Here is a 17,843-nt window from a genome sequence, read left to right as displayed (position 1 = left end):
AACGGGGCCGGAGTCGGGGACGGGGATCCCGGTATAATCAAACTAAAGCATACTTTTTACCGGGTTTTGACCGGGGATTGCTAGAATTTGACCGGGGACGAGATGATAATCCCCGTACCCGCCGAGGACCGGGGCCGGGGCCGGGGCCGGGGGACGGTATTACAAACCAGGGCCGGGGCCGGGGATTACAAAACCCGCCCCATCCCCGCCCCGTTGCCATGCCTAAATGGTAAATTCTTTAGATAGAAACGTTATTTAACATTTATCAATTATATCCATCTAAAATGAACATTATTTTTGACATTAATGCTCATTGATGTGTAAAACCCTTCTTGCTAAAATCGATATTCAAAAAGACATATTTACCCATATATTGTGATAACCGTGAATTTTTTTACTTCAAGGTATTGTTTTACATAAATTTTTCCATCAAATGTAGTATTTAATCTGTTGATTAACATATATTTGTTGTATATGTATGCAGTTTGCAATGTGAAATTTTTTTACATGCGCTTTTTGTTTCACAAACACAACAAAAAAATTCACATTGTGAAATATATAGATGCCAAACAAACACATTGTGAAATAAATATATGTTAATTAATATATTTAATTCTAGTATTAGATGAAAAAAAATGAAATAGCATATGAGACACCTGTTTTGAAGGTTTTCATATATTTATGGGGTTCTCATTTGATCAGACCCCTTGGTAGATATATTTTTAACTTAGTAGAAGTGTACTCGTGCAATGCAGCGAGATTCATCTTGATTTTAATATTTATTTTATTCTTTATCTCAATTGATGTTATAATATGGTCTTATGTGATTTTGAAAAAAAACGATGATGTTTTTATTTTTGAATAAAATATAAATTTGAAAATATTATAAAAATTTGACAAAATTATATCGATATTAGTATCAAATTAATTATTTAAAATTTCTCATTTTTTATGTAATTTTTTAATTCAAAATTTTTAATTATAATTTAATTTAAGTTCAATAACAAAGTAATTTATATTTGGTTTAGTAATATAATTTACTTATAAAGATAATAGTTAATTATTTTGTTAGAACTCAATAATTATTTCAATTATATTTTTAATTTTTTATATTTCAAAATGAGATGTTTATTCTCTATTTGATTATGTTTATCCGCAGTTAGTTACATGAATTAAAAAATGGAACTTTAATAAGTTGTACTTATGCATAATTTATTTGTAATCTTGAATTTTAAGTAATTTGCATTAATATACAGTACTTCATGCATAAAAAATGGTTTTTAAGAGTTTTTGTCAAATGCTTTATAATTTTTTAACTTATGATGTAACGAGACTAAAGGACTACACTGGTATGAAATTAAAAGCTGAAGGACTAACATGCACTAAAAATTTGATAGAGGAAGATTTGTGTAATTTAGGTATAATTATAGGGATGATTATTGTCGTTTGCTTATTTCTTGAATATGTTTAGAAGCTATAAATTCCATGTAAGGCAGAATAAATATGGAAACAACCAAAACTGCAAATTAACAGGAAGGGGAACGTTTGTGATTCACTCTTTTAGTTTTTGATTTGTTCCACCATGAACAAGAATCGGATCTCACAGCATGAGAGAGTGATCCCCACTCATGATCTTTTCATTCAGACCTCTCAACTTACCCACCTCACATTGCTTGAAAATCCACAGCGTTCAAAATGGCCGGAGGTGCTGCCGGAGGGTTTGTTACCCGGGCATTTGAATCAATGCTCAAAGAATGTTCTGGGAAAAAGCATAATTCTATACAGACTGCAATCCGAGCTTATCTAGGTTTGTGTTTTTTTGTTGTTGTTGATCTCTTTGATTTCTTCGAAATACCCATGCCTCTATTTTGGAATTTAGTGTTTTCTTCAACGTATTGGATTTCTTAGCTATTTGATGATGAAGTTGCTGATCTGAGATTGTAAAACACAAAATTAGTCAAGGATAAAGAACCCACAATGCTAGTCTTCAAAATAAGATGACTCCACCAAGATCAAGAGAAAAGGGAACATTTAATATGCAAAAGAAGATGAAGATTTCAGGAAAATAGAGGATGCTCTCTGTTGAAGTTTCATATTATAAAAACTGATCATTACAATACATGGGCCAATATTCTATATAGGCTGAAGTAGACAAAATGATCCCATAAGTATAGCAAAGGTTTGAATTACGGGCCATATGCAGTTAAACACTAACATTGTCAGTGATTTTAGTGAAGTCATTGGTTCATTTTCTGTAATTGGATTCACAAGAGATGAAGAGATATGGGGTTGGTAGTTAAGCTATACCATGGGCTAGGAGTGCGGGTGGCAATGGGTTGGATTGTGTTGGGTTCGGGTTCAACCCATTTATTAAACAGGTTGAAAATCTCAACCCAATCCAACCCATTTAATTAAATAGGTTGAGATTTTTCAACCCAACCAAACCTGTTACCTAAATGGGTTGACAACGGGTTGACCTGTTTACGATTTTCTAACCCAACATGTTAAATAAATGGGTTGAACCTGAGTTGACCCATTTAATTTTAAAATTTTAAATAGGAAAAAAAGTACTGGAGATAGATGTCTGGTGGAGACTCGGAGAGCCTGTTGAGTCACTAATGTTGGTCGCCTGGACGGAGAGAACCTAGAGGGAGACAATTAGACAAATGGTGGAGGGAGAGAGAGCCGAGAGGAAGAAAAACGCTGCACGGAGAGAGAGCCGAGATTGAGAGATCGAGAGGGCGAGAGGCGGACAACAGACTTGAAGAGTTGAATGGACTTTGGTGGCGAAAATGGAGTAATGGACTAAAATATTTTCTTAGGGTTTCATGATGATTAAAAGTAATGGAGGCGATTGGAATTTGGACTTTCATCTCACGACGGTAGGATTTTTAATTAAGAATAAAACGAAATTAAAAATTAGAATACTAGATATAATGTTAAGAATAAAATAAAATTATATAATATTTTAAATGGGTTGGAAACAGGTTAAAAATTCAACCCAACCATTTATTTAAATGGGTTAGGCGGGTTGACCCATTTATTTAAATGAGTTGAAAATCTCAACCCAACCTGCTAATTCTGGGTTGGGTTGGGTTGGGGTTGGGTCATTTTTTGCCACCCCCAGCTAGGTGGTGTGGTTTGCGCACTTGTGTAGACATAGCCAAACCGGCCTGGCTCGGCTCGGGACCGTTGAAAGACCGGAACCGGGATCGGCAAAAGGACCGGCCTGGCCCAGGACCGGTCATGGGACTGCGGTTCGGGATCAGTTGGAGTTTTTGAACTTTTCGAGGGACCGGCCCGGCCCGGCCCATAAATTCAAAATTTGACCCCTTATTTGACTGTTGACCAAGGTTGTATGGGCTTTTTTTGTCATCTTGGCCCCCTAAACACTATATATAAGTGTTATGGTGTATGGGGTAAGATACCAACTTACAAAACGCAAAAACCGCAATTTTTTTTCCACAATTCTCGCTATATTTTGTGATTTTGGCTCGTATTCATTTCTCGCTTCCACTTCTCAATTCTCATTTCTTTCTCTCTTTATCTTCCAAAATGGCCGGTAAACAACATGATGCATCAAACCAAGAGGCTATTAGAAGAATTCAAGCTACCAGAACTCTTCAAATCAATCCGACATGGGATTCCGATGGTGAACAAGTGTATTTTTTTAATAATATAATTTGAATGTAAGGACTGATTTGGGCTCGGCCTTACCGGGATTGGGACGGTTACCCTACTCGGTTACAATGCCCCTTAACTGGGCCTCAATGTTTGCGATACCGGATGGACACTATTTCGGCCCTGCCTGAGACCGGTTTTTGGCCATGTCTACACTTGAATGAGCTAATTATAACCCGGGATTGCTGGATGGTGCCATATGGTGGGGTCAAGGGGGAGTGCCCTTGGCTTTAGAGGCTTTTGACCCGGAGACTTCTAACTCTGAGGAGCTTCTGGCTCTAAAGTACTTTTGAATTGCCTTTTGATCCATGTAAGCAGTTTGTACCTGCTGTGTAGTTAGCCACTCACTAACTACTCCAACAATCATTTCCATTTAATGGGGTGTTAGGAGCGGTCACGATTCTTTAAGTTCAGAAATTACTTAAAAGTTGAGATTATCCTTGAGTTAATTTCGTGATACCCTGGTAGATTTGGGTCAGAAATCGAAATATAACTCAAGGAAAGCGAGCTTTCATGCGATCTCAGGTTTATCCAAGCTATATACTTGCTGTTTCTCTCTATTATCAAATTCCTCCAACAAACATTTAATCAATAACAAGAGGGCAAAGACAAAACAGTAGTATGGGACCGTTTCTTGCACTTTTTGCTGAAAAGGAGATTTTGTGGCAACAAATGAGCTAAAAATTGAGGCAAACTACGTTTTTGCAAGGCTGGAACCATTTAGATCATATTCTCAAGTCACAAAAACTGTTGGAGCCACCCACATATGCATGGGCACTCCTTATTGGAAGCAAGAGAGAGGATATGAGAGGTCCTAGGCTTCCACGAAGTAATCTAATTTGTATCCTTATAGTTGATAGAATCAACCAAAATCTTTTCATAGTGAGATATAGCAGGTAGGACAACCATTTTTGACAAGCATGCATTTTAATTTCTTTGTTGTTGTTAGGTTGCACATTGTTTTTGGATTCTCCTGTATCGGAAAAAATTACAAGCCATTTAGGAGAGTGATTAGCTTTCCTCTTCCTATTTTAGGGATTTGCCTTCTCTTTACTTATCATGAAAGATTATGTTGTTGGAGTAAGTATTTCTTATTAATAAACTTTACAAGTCAATATCAACATAAATCTTAAATCAAACAGGTTGATATACAGGTCTAAAGTTTTTGACAGATTAAGAAACACCATTTCTCTTAAAATATACACTCATTCAACACTAAATGGTAACTACCCAGGAGAAACACAGTAGAGACAAGAGATTCTTTGTAAGCATGAGAACTTGTGAACTTCAGACTTTGAGGCATAGACACACTTAGTTGAGACTCATTACGGTAGGCATACAACAGGAACTTTGCTCGATGTCTTCAGTCTGCTATTTATACTCAGGAGGAGAAGCAGATGTGTCATGTGCTGGAAGTTCGTTGGGTCTCAGCGCCACGATCAGGAAATCGTCCTTGAACGATCTTCCTGCAACTCTTTCTGTCTTGGTTGCAGGATGTTTGCACTGTTACTTTAATGTTTCTTGTCCAATTTGCGGCGTTTACTTTGTGATCAGTCATTACTGTGTACTGAGTCTGACAGTCCTTTTGAGTCAAGGGGATTAAGGCAACGAGTCAAACAGTCTGTGTCAGACAAATTCAGACTTCCTGACAACTGAATACTCACAACCTGTCAAAGTCATCTTCAGTTGTCGAGATCCACTGAGACCGACTTTTCTAAACTAGTTGCTTGGTCGTCTTGCAACTGGCTTTCTTCATTGGCAGCTCAGTCCTCGATCTCTTTTCCTTGTTTTTCAATTGACTGGTCCCTGGGTTTTCTTCTCACCTTTACTCACTGACTTGATCAGATGATCGGTGAGTGTTCTTTTCTTCTAACACAAATAAACTACATGTTTTACAGATGTTGCTGTCAATCATCAAATCTATACGATATACTAAACATACAGTTTTTATAATAACACCGAGTCACAGGAGTGTAGATGGAGATGTTGATCATTGAATTTTTGCACTCCTTTGTCTCATCTTATCGAAGGAAATACAAATAGTTCATTGGTCCATGAATCTTTCCATGACCAAAAATTTTGATCTGGATATTGATGATAAGTCATGACGGTAACATCACTGACACAAAACTAATGTTATAAATCCTAAAGTCTGATGCAACATGCAACAAATTGGCACCAAAAGAATATTCGTGTATTGAGAATGTAGCTGGAAAAGTATTCTATAGAGCACAATCTGGTATTTTGGACATATTCTTGTAGAGGGTTATTGAGATTTAAAGGCTTTACATAATGTTACTTGTGTTTGGCCTTGTACATTCTTGAAAATTTTGATACTCTTCCATGCTCTCACTTCCTTGCATTAAACAGACATTTATTCCTGGTTCCTCCTGCTTTTCCAGATAGTGCAAAAGCGGCCAATCAAGAGGCAGCATCAAATAATAACAATAAAACGACCTCCTTAAGTAAAGATAAGAGGTGGTTACTTTATATTATAACTCTTGCATGCTCTCTTTTTATTTATTATAACTTTTTAGTGCCAAACTCAGGCTGCAACTACTTGCTGATAGTCCTTCTGTCACTCTCTATTCTTTTGTGTGCATGTATGTATGCTTGTACACGAAATCATGATTATAGACTTCAAACTCTAGATTGAGTAGGAGTACCGAGTGGCTGGAAAACTAATCAATGAGTGATTAGATCAAGTAACCAACTTATGATTTCAGTATGTAGAATGATATTGGCACACATCTATTGGAAACATGACAACAATGTAAATTTATCAAAAAACAATCTAAAAGAAGCCAAGAAGGATATACATATCTTGAGACGCTTGCACACTTTAGCATGACTTGTAGTTTATGATATATTCTCTCCTATTCCATAAGAAATCAACCTTTAATGGTAAAACATAAAACTGAGGACGTTTGTTCTCACTATGACGTATTCATTATTGCAAATACGCCAATAATATGTTGTCTTTGCATATTTTCAAAAGAATGTTCTTCATTTGGGTTTAAAAAATATTTCATAACCAACTCTTTTAAGATCATGTTTGAATGGAACAATAAGAATTTTAGGGTTATATTTGGTAAAATATCCTTTAATTTGCATTTGCTATAAATACTGATTGAAGATGAAACTTTCCAAAAGAAAATTGGATCTTTAGTCTAATTTTATTTAAGACACATGAATCAACAACTAAAAGAAAGAAAAATATTTAAGGGTTAAGCAGTCACTTGACTCATAGGTTTTTGGTTTATTTAACTTGGGACAAAGGGAGCATCTTTTAGACACCAAGGTTTTGCGAGTATGCCTCCTTTACAGTTGAACTGTTTTAGCATTAATGCTTACATATTCTAGAGGCTTGAGAAGGGTACCACTGCAGGGTTTTGTAGGAAATTAAGAGCATCTCCAACATCTATGCTATAATTTTTCTATAATAGAGTATGAAACGTCAAAATCTCTAAAACATTTTATATCCAACTCCAACAGCTACTCTATTTTAGTAATCCCAACATTAAATATATTAATAAAACATTCAATACATTTAATAAAATATTATTTCTCTCTCCTACACATTTAACTTCAATAAATTCAATTGGTTGGATATAGTTAAAATATTGTTTCTCTCTCTTCTATAGAGTTTTAGAGATTTCTCTAAATTTAGAGATTTTTTTACAATCTCTCTCCTCTTTTCTCTATTTTAGCGTAGCTGTTGGAAATGCTCTAAGATTGTTGGGATCTTTTGGTTTCTTGGCAATGTTTCGTGTTCCAGGACCAAGTCAAATGTCAAGATTCTCAAAAGGAATCAAACGCGAGCGGTGACTCTATCGGAATCTATATTTATTTTCATTTATCACCTACTTTTTTGTATATAGAAAGAAATCATTGAAGTCTTAACGTTTCAGAACTTGGAGGAAAAAGGTTGCTACATAATCAGTTTCTCTCATCTTCATCTATCCCCAAGTCCACTATTACTACCACTACCACAACAACTCATCACCGCAACACCAATGGACAAACCAGAGCATCGTCATAATATAAAATATACACCAATAGTACTAAAAGTTATATTTGAGTATCTTTTAGTATATATTTGATTGGTAATTGTTGACCAACAGTTGCAACTACACTTACAAGGATTCAATATGATCACTTAAAGATCTGCAAATTTTCGAAGAAAAGTAAATTGAAGACATATAAAGGCATTTATAGCTTATCACTATATGCAAACTTATAATTTTGTCAAAAAAAAGAAAAAGAAAAAGACTGATAGAAACATGGTGAAAGAGGGAAAATTAGAGATTGTACCAAGAAGGGGAGAAGCTTTCTGGTCATGCATTCCAAGTCTATGATAAACTTAACTTGAGTTCTTTTAAATTAGTTCTGAAATATCTAAGGGTTTTGCATCTTCCTAAGAGAGTTGGTGTGTGTAAGTGGTCCAACTGAGCTCATTAGATACATGATTTCAAATGTTCTTAGAACTGTATAATAACGTCCTTTTGGCAATTTGCACCGTCAATTCACCAGTTCCTATCGATATTTGACCTCATCTGAGTTTGCATATGTGGTCAGGTACAACCTTAAGTCATTCGGAGGGGTTTCACAAGTATGCTATGTGGAACAAAGTCATGTGGTATGAGAGTGCAATAGAGGCACATTTACACAGAGACTGTAGTTTAAATGTAGTAGGATTGCCCTTTTAATTGTAAGATTGTAAAATCTATGGACTTTGCAGGAATTGGGAGGTATCCTACGAAAAAAGTGCAAATATGTAAATTTTGGATAAATTTCGATGTAAGTTATCCTGGATTAGACTATGACCTTGATCCCCGCTGGATAACATTAGCAAGTGGATCAATCGTTCAAGGAATAAGGTTAATAGATTGAATGCCATCCATAGAGATCATAGGGTAGTAACGGTCTATCACACCGAACACTAGAAAACTTTGTAATGAGATTAAGTGAATTATTATGCAAAAATCAGAACAAAAGAATTATTAAAGAAACAAGAAGTTGAATGGTTTTGGTAAAATTTGTGGACAGTAGTGTAAGGGTTTAGTTTCACCTTTCAGAAGATATTGTGTCTGGAGAGGTGGATAGATAGGACTAGGGATGTAATCTTGTTTGGTTCGTTAATGGAATCAATATCTTGCCGAATGACCTCTATTTTTCTGAATGACCTCTTGTACATTTTGGAGGTCTATGTTGGAGATGACCAATCCATCTGAAACAGTGTTACCTTAGCTTCTCCCGGCCAGGTGCAACCCCAATCTGCTCTGATTCTTTCATATATTTGCTATATCTTTCAGCTTCCATGGGAACATGTAACACAAATATTGACAAATATTGGGTCTTTACTTTTTACTTTAATTAATTGATGGAAGGCGAAGAAGGCCTCTTTCCTGGTTCCGAGCCATGAGCGAGATACCACTAAAAAAGCTACTCCTGGTAGAAGTGGTATGCCACATATAATGAAAAAAAGACTTGTGTAAAAATATAAATTGAAGATATTTTAATAGGAAGAGAAACAAGAGACATACTGATCAAATAATTATTCCCCCCCCCCCCCCCCCCCAAAAAAAATAAAAAAATAAAGGTGGGAGTGCTTCCTATCGCCAACAAGAAGTTAAATCCGCAGGTAAGAACTTCTTTCTGGCTTGCTGCTATCGCCAGCAAGAAGTTCAATGCCCCATGAATCTGTCTTTATATAAAGTTGAACCCTAATAACGAACGATATCCTTGTTAACTACTACTTGTCCAACTACGCCCACTTGTTTACCCACTTCCCTATCAACACTGTTGAAGTCGTCTATCATAAATCTCTTTTGTTTCAACTTAATTAAAACCTTCAGATTCCAAAGCTAATCTAAACCTCCAATTCTGGACACCTTGCATGTCTCATTTGTCAACATCATATATTTCTTATTGCTAAAAAAATAAACTAAGGATAAGTAGACGGAGTAAAAACACTTATGATTGTATTCACCATAAAATTGAGAATATAAACGGATAAATCTTGTGAAGATATACATAAGATTAGGCATGCAATGAGGCTTAACATAGCTATTTCTTGAGAGGGAGAGATCTTGTAACCAAACTTAATTAACGTTGGCTTAATTTATCAAAATGGAGCTTTGTCGCAGTGATGATGGGACTGCAAGAACTGAAGCGGCAGCCTCAGGTGGAGGAATCACGAAGATGTTGGCAAATGCTGGCCATTCTTTGGAAGGAGCTCAGTTGGAACTCGTCCTTAATCCACTTCGACTTGCATTTGAAACCAAGAATCCAAAAGTCATTGAACTCGCATTGGATTGTATTCATGTATGTCAATTTTTGTTTGGTTGTGCAGCTCTAACTACAGAATCTTATAGATTTATATTGCTTAACAATTTTGTTTCAAAAAGTTAAAAAGTTTTTTACATCTTGTACTCATTTGTGTTTATATCACACAAATAGTTTCTGGAAGTTGTGATTAGTGTATTTGAGATGAAACAAGATGTGTGTTTGTAAGCTTATTTCAAATAAACATATCATAAGTGCAGAAACTCATTGCCTACGACCATCTGGAGGGTGATCCTGGTCTGGAAAATGGTAAAAACGTTCCGCTCTTCACAGACATATTAAACATGGTCTGCAGTTGTATTGATAATAACTCACCCGACAGGTACATTCTTTGATACATGTTTTCCCTTTCGTTCTCTTTTTATTCAATCTTTTTGATTTTCTTGAAGAAGTCTCCCACCGGTTCCATTTTTTACGTTAACTTCTGAGGTCATTCATGCAGTACAATTCTTCAAGTCTTGAAAGTGCTACTTACTGCTGTATCATCCACCAAATTCAGAGGTAATTTAAATGCTTAAAGGGGCTTTGTTGTTGTTCTTTTGATTTCTATTACTACTATTGTTAGATGTTTGTTTTTGAATACTGATACTTAAAGAGGAATCATGCACTGCCACCTCTTACCTTTTCTCTGGTAGGATATAAGACGTTACAAAATAATCTAGAGGTTAGATGGGGGGGGGGGGGTAGGACATTGAGAAAGAGAAAGCATGTCTAAAGACCTGACCTGGATGACCCTCCACCCACAAAGAAACTGGACTATGTAAATCCTCATACCCCAATCTTTGTTAAAACCGATTGGAGTACAAAAGTTATACATAATGTTCTTCTACCCCTATTTTTGAAATGCTTTTTCTTTCTGTGTTTACTACTACTGTCTCTTAAAAACACTTGGCTTTTGTAAATAAGTTGTGTCTTTGAGTCTGTGTGTTTCATACATTACCAAGTTAAATTGTAAACATATCTGGTACAATCTTTTTCTGTTACTTTGTTGACATTTTCCAAATTTATGTGCTGTTTGGCTATTTAATTAAACGAACATATCATTCTTATGATAGAATATTTTTCTACATACTTCGATGTGGTCAATAGTAGTTCCCCATGGTTGACCTGATAACCCATCCGGTTGTTAATTTTTTTTGGTTTGATAAATGATCTGGGTTTAAAACATGTAAAAAACACATGACAAAGAAAGAAATGGTAAAAACCAATATGAAAAATTGCCTATCAAATTTAACACACCTTACAAAATAACATATCAAAGACAATAACTAAGAATTCTTCCCAACCACTATAGCATATGCATTACTCTCTCCATGTGACAAAAATTGCAACATTTGATTTGACAAATAGTTTAAAGAAGTTGTTTGATTATTTGTTAAATATCTAAAATGCATGAAGACAAAATAAAGAAATCTTGTGGAGCCAAATGAAAACAATCAATTTATTTGTTGTAACAACCCTTGTTTTCATCTCTAAACCAAGACCAAGCGACAGGTGTTACAAACTTTTTTTTTTTCATAACCATTCATAAGTGAATACAAAAAACATATTTAAGTAAAGCGGAAACAATCTAAGTCAAAACATAATTTTATTAATATAAAACCATTTCGATGGATCGTAGTTACAATACACAATCTAATCTTCTAATACACAATCTAATCTTCTAATACACATATACTAAGACACAATCTAATACCTAGACCATATAATATAAACCGGTATTAATTTGGAGCCCTTCATCAAGGGTCCAGGATTGTTTTCACACCCCTGCCACTTTTACCGCCTTGGTGATATATTAACTTCTTTTTAACCGTCTTTCCATGAAAAGTCATCGGTTCTCTTTTCTTGGTAGTACAATTAACCGGTGATCTTAATTACGTCAATTTTACATATGATACATGAGTCATGAATACAATCTTTATTTTAACATGTACAAGGCATGATTCTTGAAACAACATAAGTGACAATCAACAATTTCAAGAAAGTATCACAGGTTTGAAATCAAACCAGAACAGAATTGTAATCACCTTGCTGATTGGCTATTTAAGACTTACTTTCTGCAGTTCTTTTCTTCCTTAGCTTCTAAGCTTCTCTTCTTGGTTCTTACTCTCTTCCTCTTCCTTACAAAATGGGTGGGTGTGTGATAAGAATTTTCTGCTGGAGTTTGCAAGTAAAGAAGACAAAGAAACGAGGCTGCCTATTTATACAAGAGTTGAGGAGCTGAAACTAAGTGACCCACCACTTGATATGGCCTCCTCCCAAACACCACATGCCAATGTAAAACCCCTTATCATCTGCCACTAATGGCCCCTTTTTCGAGCTCCCTTTTTTGTTTTTAGTTCTTTTACTAATAATTTATATCCCCTTTTTTCTGTTTATTCAATTTAACGCAGGTTGTTACATATTTAAATAATGATAATAGACATACATGCAATTTTTAACATGAAGGCTTTCCTAGAAGGAAATTCTACAATTTTTTTGATCCTGAAAAGGAAATTGTTGTGGTTTTCATGGACGGAGGGAGTACATATTACATGCTCAGATTTTTACAAGTATTGAGTTGGAAGTCAAATAAGAAGAAAGAGGCTAGCCCCTGAAAATGCTCTGCTCTTGCCCTTCTTCCACTCAAAGAACAGTTGGTAAATTAATTCCAGATCTTCTGTTAGAAGTTTCAACATAAGGTCGCCGTTAAGATGATCAGTAGTTTTTACATTCATCTTTTGGTTATACCTTGTCAAAGAACCACAATTAGAATTCAAATTAGTGAAAAACAAAACCGTAACATTCCCCAGATAAAGAATCATCATTAGAACTTAGAAATACAAAACAAAACCATATCATAACCATTACCTAGAAAACTCGAAGATTTCAATAACATAGAAAAGTACTAAATGAAAAATGCTCAAATAAAACAAAACCTCTCCAAAGTTTGCCATACTTTCTAAAATTTGCCACCATGAAACTCTCTGAAAACAAAATCATCATTCTTAACATCTCTAGCTTCATTAGGAACATCCTTCAGAAAACCATCTTCTCCAGTGTCCCGAGAGACAACATGGGGAGCCACATTCACCATCATTTCTAAAATTCCACGAGCCATCCGTATTTTCACATCTTCACTCTTATACCTCCTCCCCTTTAGTAATTTTTCAACGTTGCCTTAAATTACCAAAGGGGTGGAGGTATAGCAATGAAGATGTGAAAATAGGCATGACTTGAGTAATTGAAAATTTTGGTGAATGTGGCTCCCGAAGTTGTTGCTTGGATGTTGGAGAAGATGGTTTTTTGAAGGATGTTCCAAATGAAGCTAAAGATGTTAAGAATGGTGATTTTGTTTTGTAGAGAGTTTTCTGGTGGCAACTTTTATAAAGTATGGAGATGGTTAAGACTTGAGAACTTTGGTTTTATCAGTGCATGGTTCGTTTTTAGTTTTTTTATATGTTGCTGAAAAATATTGAGAGTGTTTTGGGTAATGGTATGGTTTTCTTTTGAGTTCTGATGGTGGTTCTTTATCTGGGTAATGTTATGGTTTTGTTTTTGTAATGGTGGTTTTTTGACAAGGTATAACCAAAAGATAAATGTAAAACGCTACTGGTCATCTTAATGGCCACCTTTTGTAACTCACTAGAATCTATCAAAGAAGCACAAAAAATATAAGTTAGCTCAATGACAGAGGATACCGGAAGAATGTTTTTCACATGAACATGCCAATATTTTGGAACTCTAACAAACAAAATGTCCTCAAACTTGATCATATGACATGAGATATGCACAACATACTTGAACTCTTTGAGTTCTGGTACAATCATCCTAGTTGATTATGCTTGAGATATAGTTGGTTTCTCTTAGTGTAGTGCCCTTTGCTTGCATGGTTCTCATTATTTTCTCTCTAACGGCCATATATGCAGTTCACGGGGAACCATTGCTGGGGGTAATTAGAGTGTGCTATAATATTGCTCTTAACAGGTAGCTATTAATTTATATCTTAATTTTTATTTCACTTTGGCAAATTGAATTGATAATCTCTCATTTTGATGCTTAGTAAAAGCCCTATCAACCAAGCTACATCCAAGGCTATGTTAACTCAAATGATCAGCATAGTATTCAGGCGAATGGACACTGACTCGGTTTGTCATCTAGAACTACGTGTTTACACATGTTAAAAGGATTAGTTGATTCCACTATATTTTAGTAATTTCAATACCATACTTCTTGCATTTTAGGTGTCTTCAGATGGTCCACCTGTAAATAAAAGAAATGATTCATCCATGAAAATTGAAGAAATTTCATCAGCTGATGACGATGGTCAAATGCTGACTCCCACCGCCAACAGCACTTCTATTGCATCTCTTGAAGAACTTCAGAATCTTGCCGGTGGGAACGACATAAAGGTGCTTAATCATTTATTCTTTAAATTCTCATCTTGTGAACATGAGTTTCTTATGCTATGTGATCAATCAAGACCAAGATGGTTGACCTTTTTGTTTTACAGGGCTTGGAGGCAGCTCTTGACAAGGCTGTGCAACTTGAAGATGATGGAAAGCCTAGGTATATATATGTTGCTACCTGAAAAGTTTCATATATATATATATATATATATATTGTTACAATAATAACATATTGACTTCTACTTTATGCTTCAAACTTTATATTCTTAAGCGGGTTTGATCCTGAGAGCTTGAGCATTGTAGAACGTGATGCATTACTCGTTTTCCGCACCCTTTGCAAGGTTTGCATTTCTTGGTATCGACTTGTTATGGATTATTGGCTTCAAGCTTGATTCTCGATTTGATTCATGCTATTGCAGATGGGTATGAAAGAAGATAGTGATGCAGTTACCACAAAGACACGGATTCTATCGCTTGAACTTCTACAGGTTAGTTATAGCAGCTCTTTTCGAATGGCGCTTATTTTTAGCAGTTGATAGCTTATCTTTTTGCATAAAATATAAATTCCTTCATCCTCTTTCTTATACATAGTCTGAGATATGAATTTTGCAGGGCTTGCTAGAGGGGGTTAGTCACTCATTTACTAAGAACTTCAATTTCATTGACTCGGTGAAAGCTTACCTATCATATGCGTTATTGAGAGCATCGGTTTCACAATCCCCAGCAATATTTCAGGCAAGTTTCAAGCTTCGGTCATCATTGTTAGTTTAGTTCATTTAAAAATTTCTCTTGAATTTCGGAAATGATATGTATCCGTTTCTGGCAGTATGCAACTGGAATCTTCACGGTGCTTTTGTTGAGATTCAGGGAAGGCCTTAAGGCAAGTTACAGCTGTTCTGATTTAGACATGTTTGTACAAATGTGCTGTATTCATCTCTTTGTGCTGCAATCAACATGCCTAACATTCATTTTTTCAGATTGAAATTGGCATCTTCTTTCCTCTGATTGTTTTGCGATCTTTGGATAGCTCAGAATGTCCACTGAACCTCAAATTAATGGTGATTCGGTAAAACCTCTGCTTACAATATTCAGAGTCTCCTTCTCTCACTCCCTCTCTCTGTGACCTACTAAAAGTAGGCGTGTTTGTTTAAGGAACCCGGAATTTGAATATGAAACCCTAAATAGAGAAGATCAAGTCCCATCGGTTTACTAAATTAATTTATTAGAACTTCTTACATTGTGTTTGCTTATATCTCCATACTCTAGTTCAAACAAATATCCACAGGATGCTGGAGAAAATTTGCAAGGATCCTCAGATGCTTATTGATCTATATGTGAACTATGATTGTGATCTTGAGGCTCCTAATTCGTTTGAAAGAATGGTATGATTATTCAGTATGTTTATCGACTTCGGCATATTTGCTTTGTTCTTGGATGTGTATGTGGTTCTTGTGTTTTTTCCTTCACATTTAGGTTACGACTCTTTCCAAAATAGCCCAAGGGACACAAGATTTGGATCCTAACTCTGTTAACACTATCCAAACTGGAACACTTAAAGGATCGTCACTTCAGGTTTGTGTGTATTATACTCCTCCTTCCATGAAAATTGCAATAATTAATGCTACAAACTAATTATGAAATGATGCTGATATTAATCGAACATCTAAAATATTTACCCTTTTAGAAGGAAAAATAGGGGGAAGGAATTCTGAATGACCTTTGAGCTTTCAATTCAAAGTTACTTTTATGGATAAAAAACCACTACCCCAAATGCTTTGTAACAATGACAATAACAGTTGGTAAAATATTGAAAGTACTATTTATAATGACACAATAGGATGAAAAGGTTCTAAATTGCATATTGATTTTCAAATTAAAGTAAATATTGTTGACCAAAGTAATAGTAGAAATACTTTTGTAATGATGGCAGTAGGGGTATTGAGTAATTTTCGCTTGAATGTTTGCAAGAAGGAAATATTGCGATCAGTACATAATCCCGAAAGGAAGCTGTTGTGATTTGCATGGAATAGGAGGAGTTGCATTCTTTTCCTTTTCTTTTGTGGGATCTTAGCAGTACTTGGTGTAGGTGTTAACTTTTGTCCATCTTTCTAGTGCCTCGTGAATGTCTTAAAATCACTTGTTGATTGGGAGAAGTTACGTAGAGAATCAAAACAGAATAAAGACGAACAATCTATTCATGAAGATGTTCCATCTGGCGATTCAAACGCAAAAGAAAGCAACGGCTTAGCGAATAACTTTGAGAAAGTGAAGGCTCAAAAGTCTACCATGGAAGCAGCCATCTCCGAGGTATCTGATTCTCCATTCATATCAAGCAAGAAATAACAGTTTGACTCGAGGTCAAAAGACCTTTTTTGAACCTCAAAAGTGATTCTACATTCTTTGTGATTTTGACAAAAATCTGATATCTGTTGAGCTTTGTTACAAATGCTACCTGTTCAGATAAATGTATGTGCTTCCTATTTGAGAAGCATGAAGTTTGACCTCAGAAGTCAAGCACACATCTTTTCTGGAATAGAGCAATATACATATCTGTGGATCTCCATTCTCGCCATCTACAATTGCAAGTATCTAAGAAACACGAACTTAAGAGGATATCAAGATTCTGCATGCCTGAAAAATGGCTGGATCATTGAAAATTGTAAGGGACTAATTTCATATTATCAATAAATTGCAGTTCAACCGCCATCCTGCAAGGGGTATTGGATTTCTCACAGCAAATAGGTTGGTTGATAATACACCAGCTTCGGTTGCACAATTTCTCAGAAATACTTCCAGTTTGGACAAGGTACAACTTCTTACATTGTAAAAATTAATGTGCGGCATGAAGAAGAAATTAAGGTGCACATATAAGTAGATGTTAAAGAGCTTCGGTGGCTGGACGTTCAGGCTATGATTGGTGCTTACTTGGGTCAACATGAGGAGTTTCCCCTTGCTGTAATGCATGCTTATGTTGATTCAATGAAATTCTCTGGAATGAAATTTCATACTGCTATTCGTGAATTTCTCAAAGGCTTCAGGCTTCCCGGGGAAGCACAGAAGATAGATCGTATAATGGAAAAATTTGCAGAGCGGTAAGTGTTTTCTATATGTTTTTCTGAGAGTTAATATTCCTGTAATCCTCTCTCAACACCCACTATAAAAGAAGAAAGAAGAAAAAACGAGGTTATAACAATCTTACCCGTCGCTGAATCTCTGTATAAGATGCTTTGGGGGTGTGATTTTGACAGCATCCCGAACTTATTGACCATGGATAGAAGGGGCACACCAGAGGGGAAATTTCAGTTAATCTTGGAAACATACAGAGATGAAAATTTGCAGATTGTAAATTTAGAAGTCATGGGCACAGATAACGAGTCAAGTTATAAAGACACACTCATTCTTTTTCGTTGATAATTTAGACGATTG

General features: G+C 35.5%; 1 protein-coding gene across 1 annotated transcript in view; it reads left to right on the top strand.

The window, feature by feature from the left end:
• The first annotated feature begins 1,695 nt into the window (after positions 1-1,695).
• Positions 1,696-17,843, top strand: part of LOC112520074 (brefeldin A-inhibited guanine nucleotide-exchange protein 5-like) — a 30,161-nt gene continuing 14,013 nt past the window's right edge. Inside the window, exons 1-19 of the mRNA XM_025128377.1 lie at positions 1,696-1,807; positions 6,084-6,159; positions 9,831-10,008; positions 10,230-10,351; positions 10,472-10,530; positions 13,938-13,995; positions 14,072-14,156; positions 14,253-14,420; positions 14,522-14,577; positions 14,689-14,758; positions 14,837-14,905; positions 15,030-15,152; positions 15,244-15,297; positions 15,395-15,483; positions 15,703-15,799; positions 15,891-15,989; positions 16,530-16,724; positions 17,113-17,223; positions 17,325-17,509. Coding sequence (XP_024984145.1) covers positions 1,696-1,807; positions 6,084-6,159; positions 9,831-10,008; positions 10,230-10,351; positions 10,472-10,530; positions 13,938-13,995; positions 14,072-14,156; positions 14,253-14,420; positions 14,522-14,577; positions 14,689-14,758; positions 14,837-14,905; positions 15,030-15,152; positions 15,244-15,297; positions 15,395-15,483; positions 15,703-15,799; positions 15,891-15,989; positions 16,530-16,724; positions 17,113-17,223; positions 17,325-17,509 — 2,006 coding nt within the window. The remainder of the gene's footprint in view (positions 1,808-6,083; positions 6,160-9,830; positions 10,009-10,229; positions 10,352-10,471; positions 10,531-13,937; positions 13,996-14,071; positions 14,157-14,252; positions 14,421-14,521; positions 14,578-14,688; positions 14,759-14,836; positions 14,906-15,029; positions 15,153-15,243; positions 15,298-15,394; positions 15,484-15,702; positions 15,800-15,890; positions 15,990-16,529; positions 16,725-17,112; positions 17,224-17,324; positions 17,510-17,843) is intronic.

The sequence above is a fragment of the Cynara cardunculus genome, assembly GCF_001531365.2.
Source record: "Cynara cardunculus var. scolymus isolate 2C chromosome LG 10, CcrdV1, whole genome shotgun sequence".
In the NCBI taxonomy this organism is placed as follows: domain Eukaryota; kingdom Viridiplantae; phylum Streptophyta; class Magnoliopsida; order Asterales; family Asteraceae; genus Cynara; species Cynara cardunculus.
The sequence above is the reverse complement of the archived record's forward strand: the minus strand, read 5'-3'. Positions and strand labels throughout refer to the sequence as shown.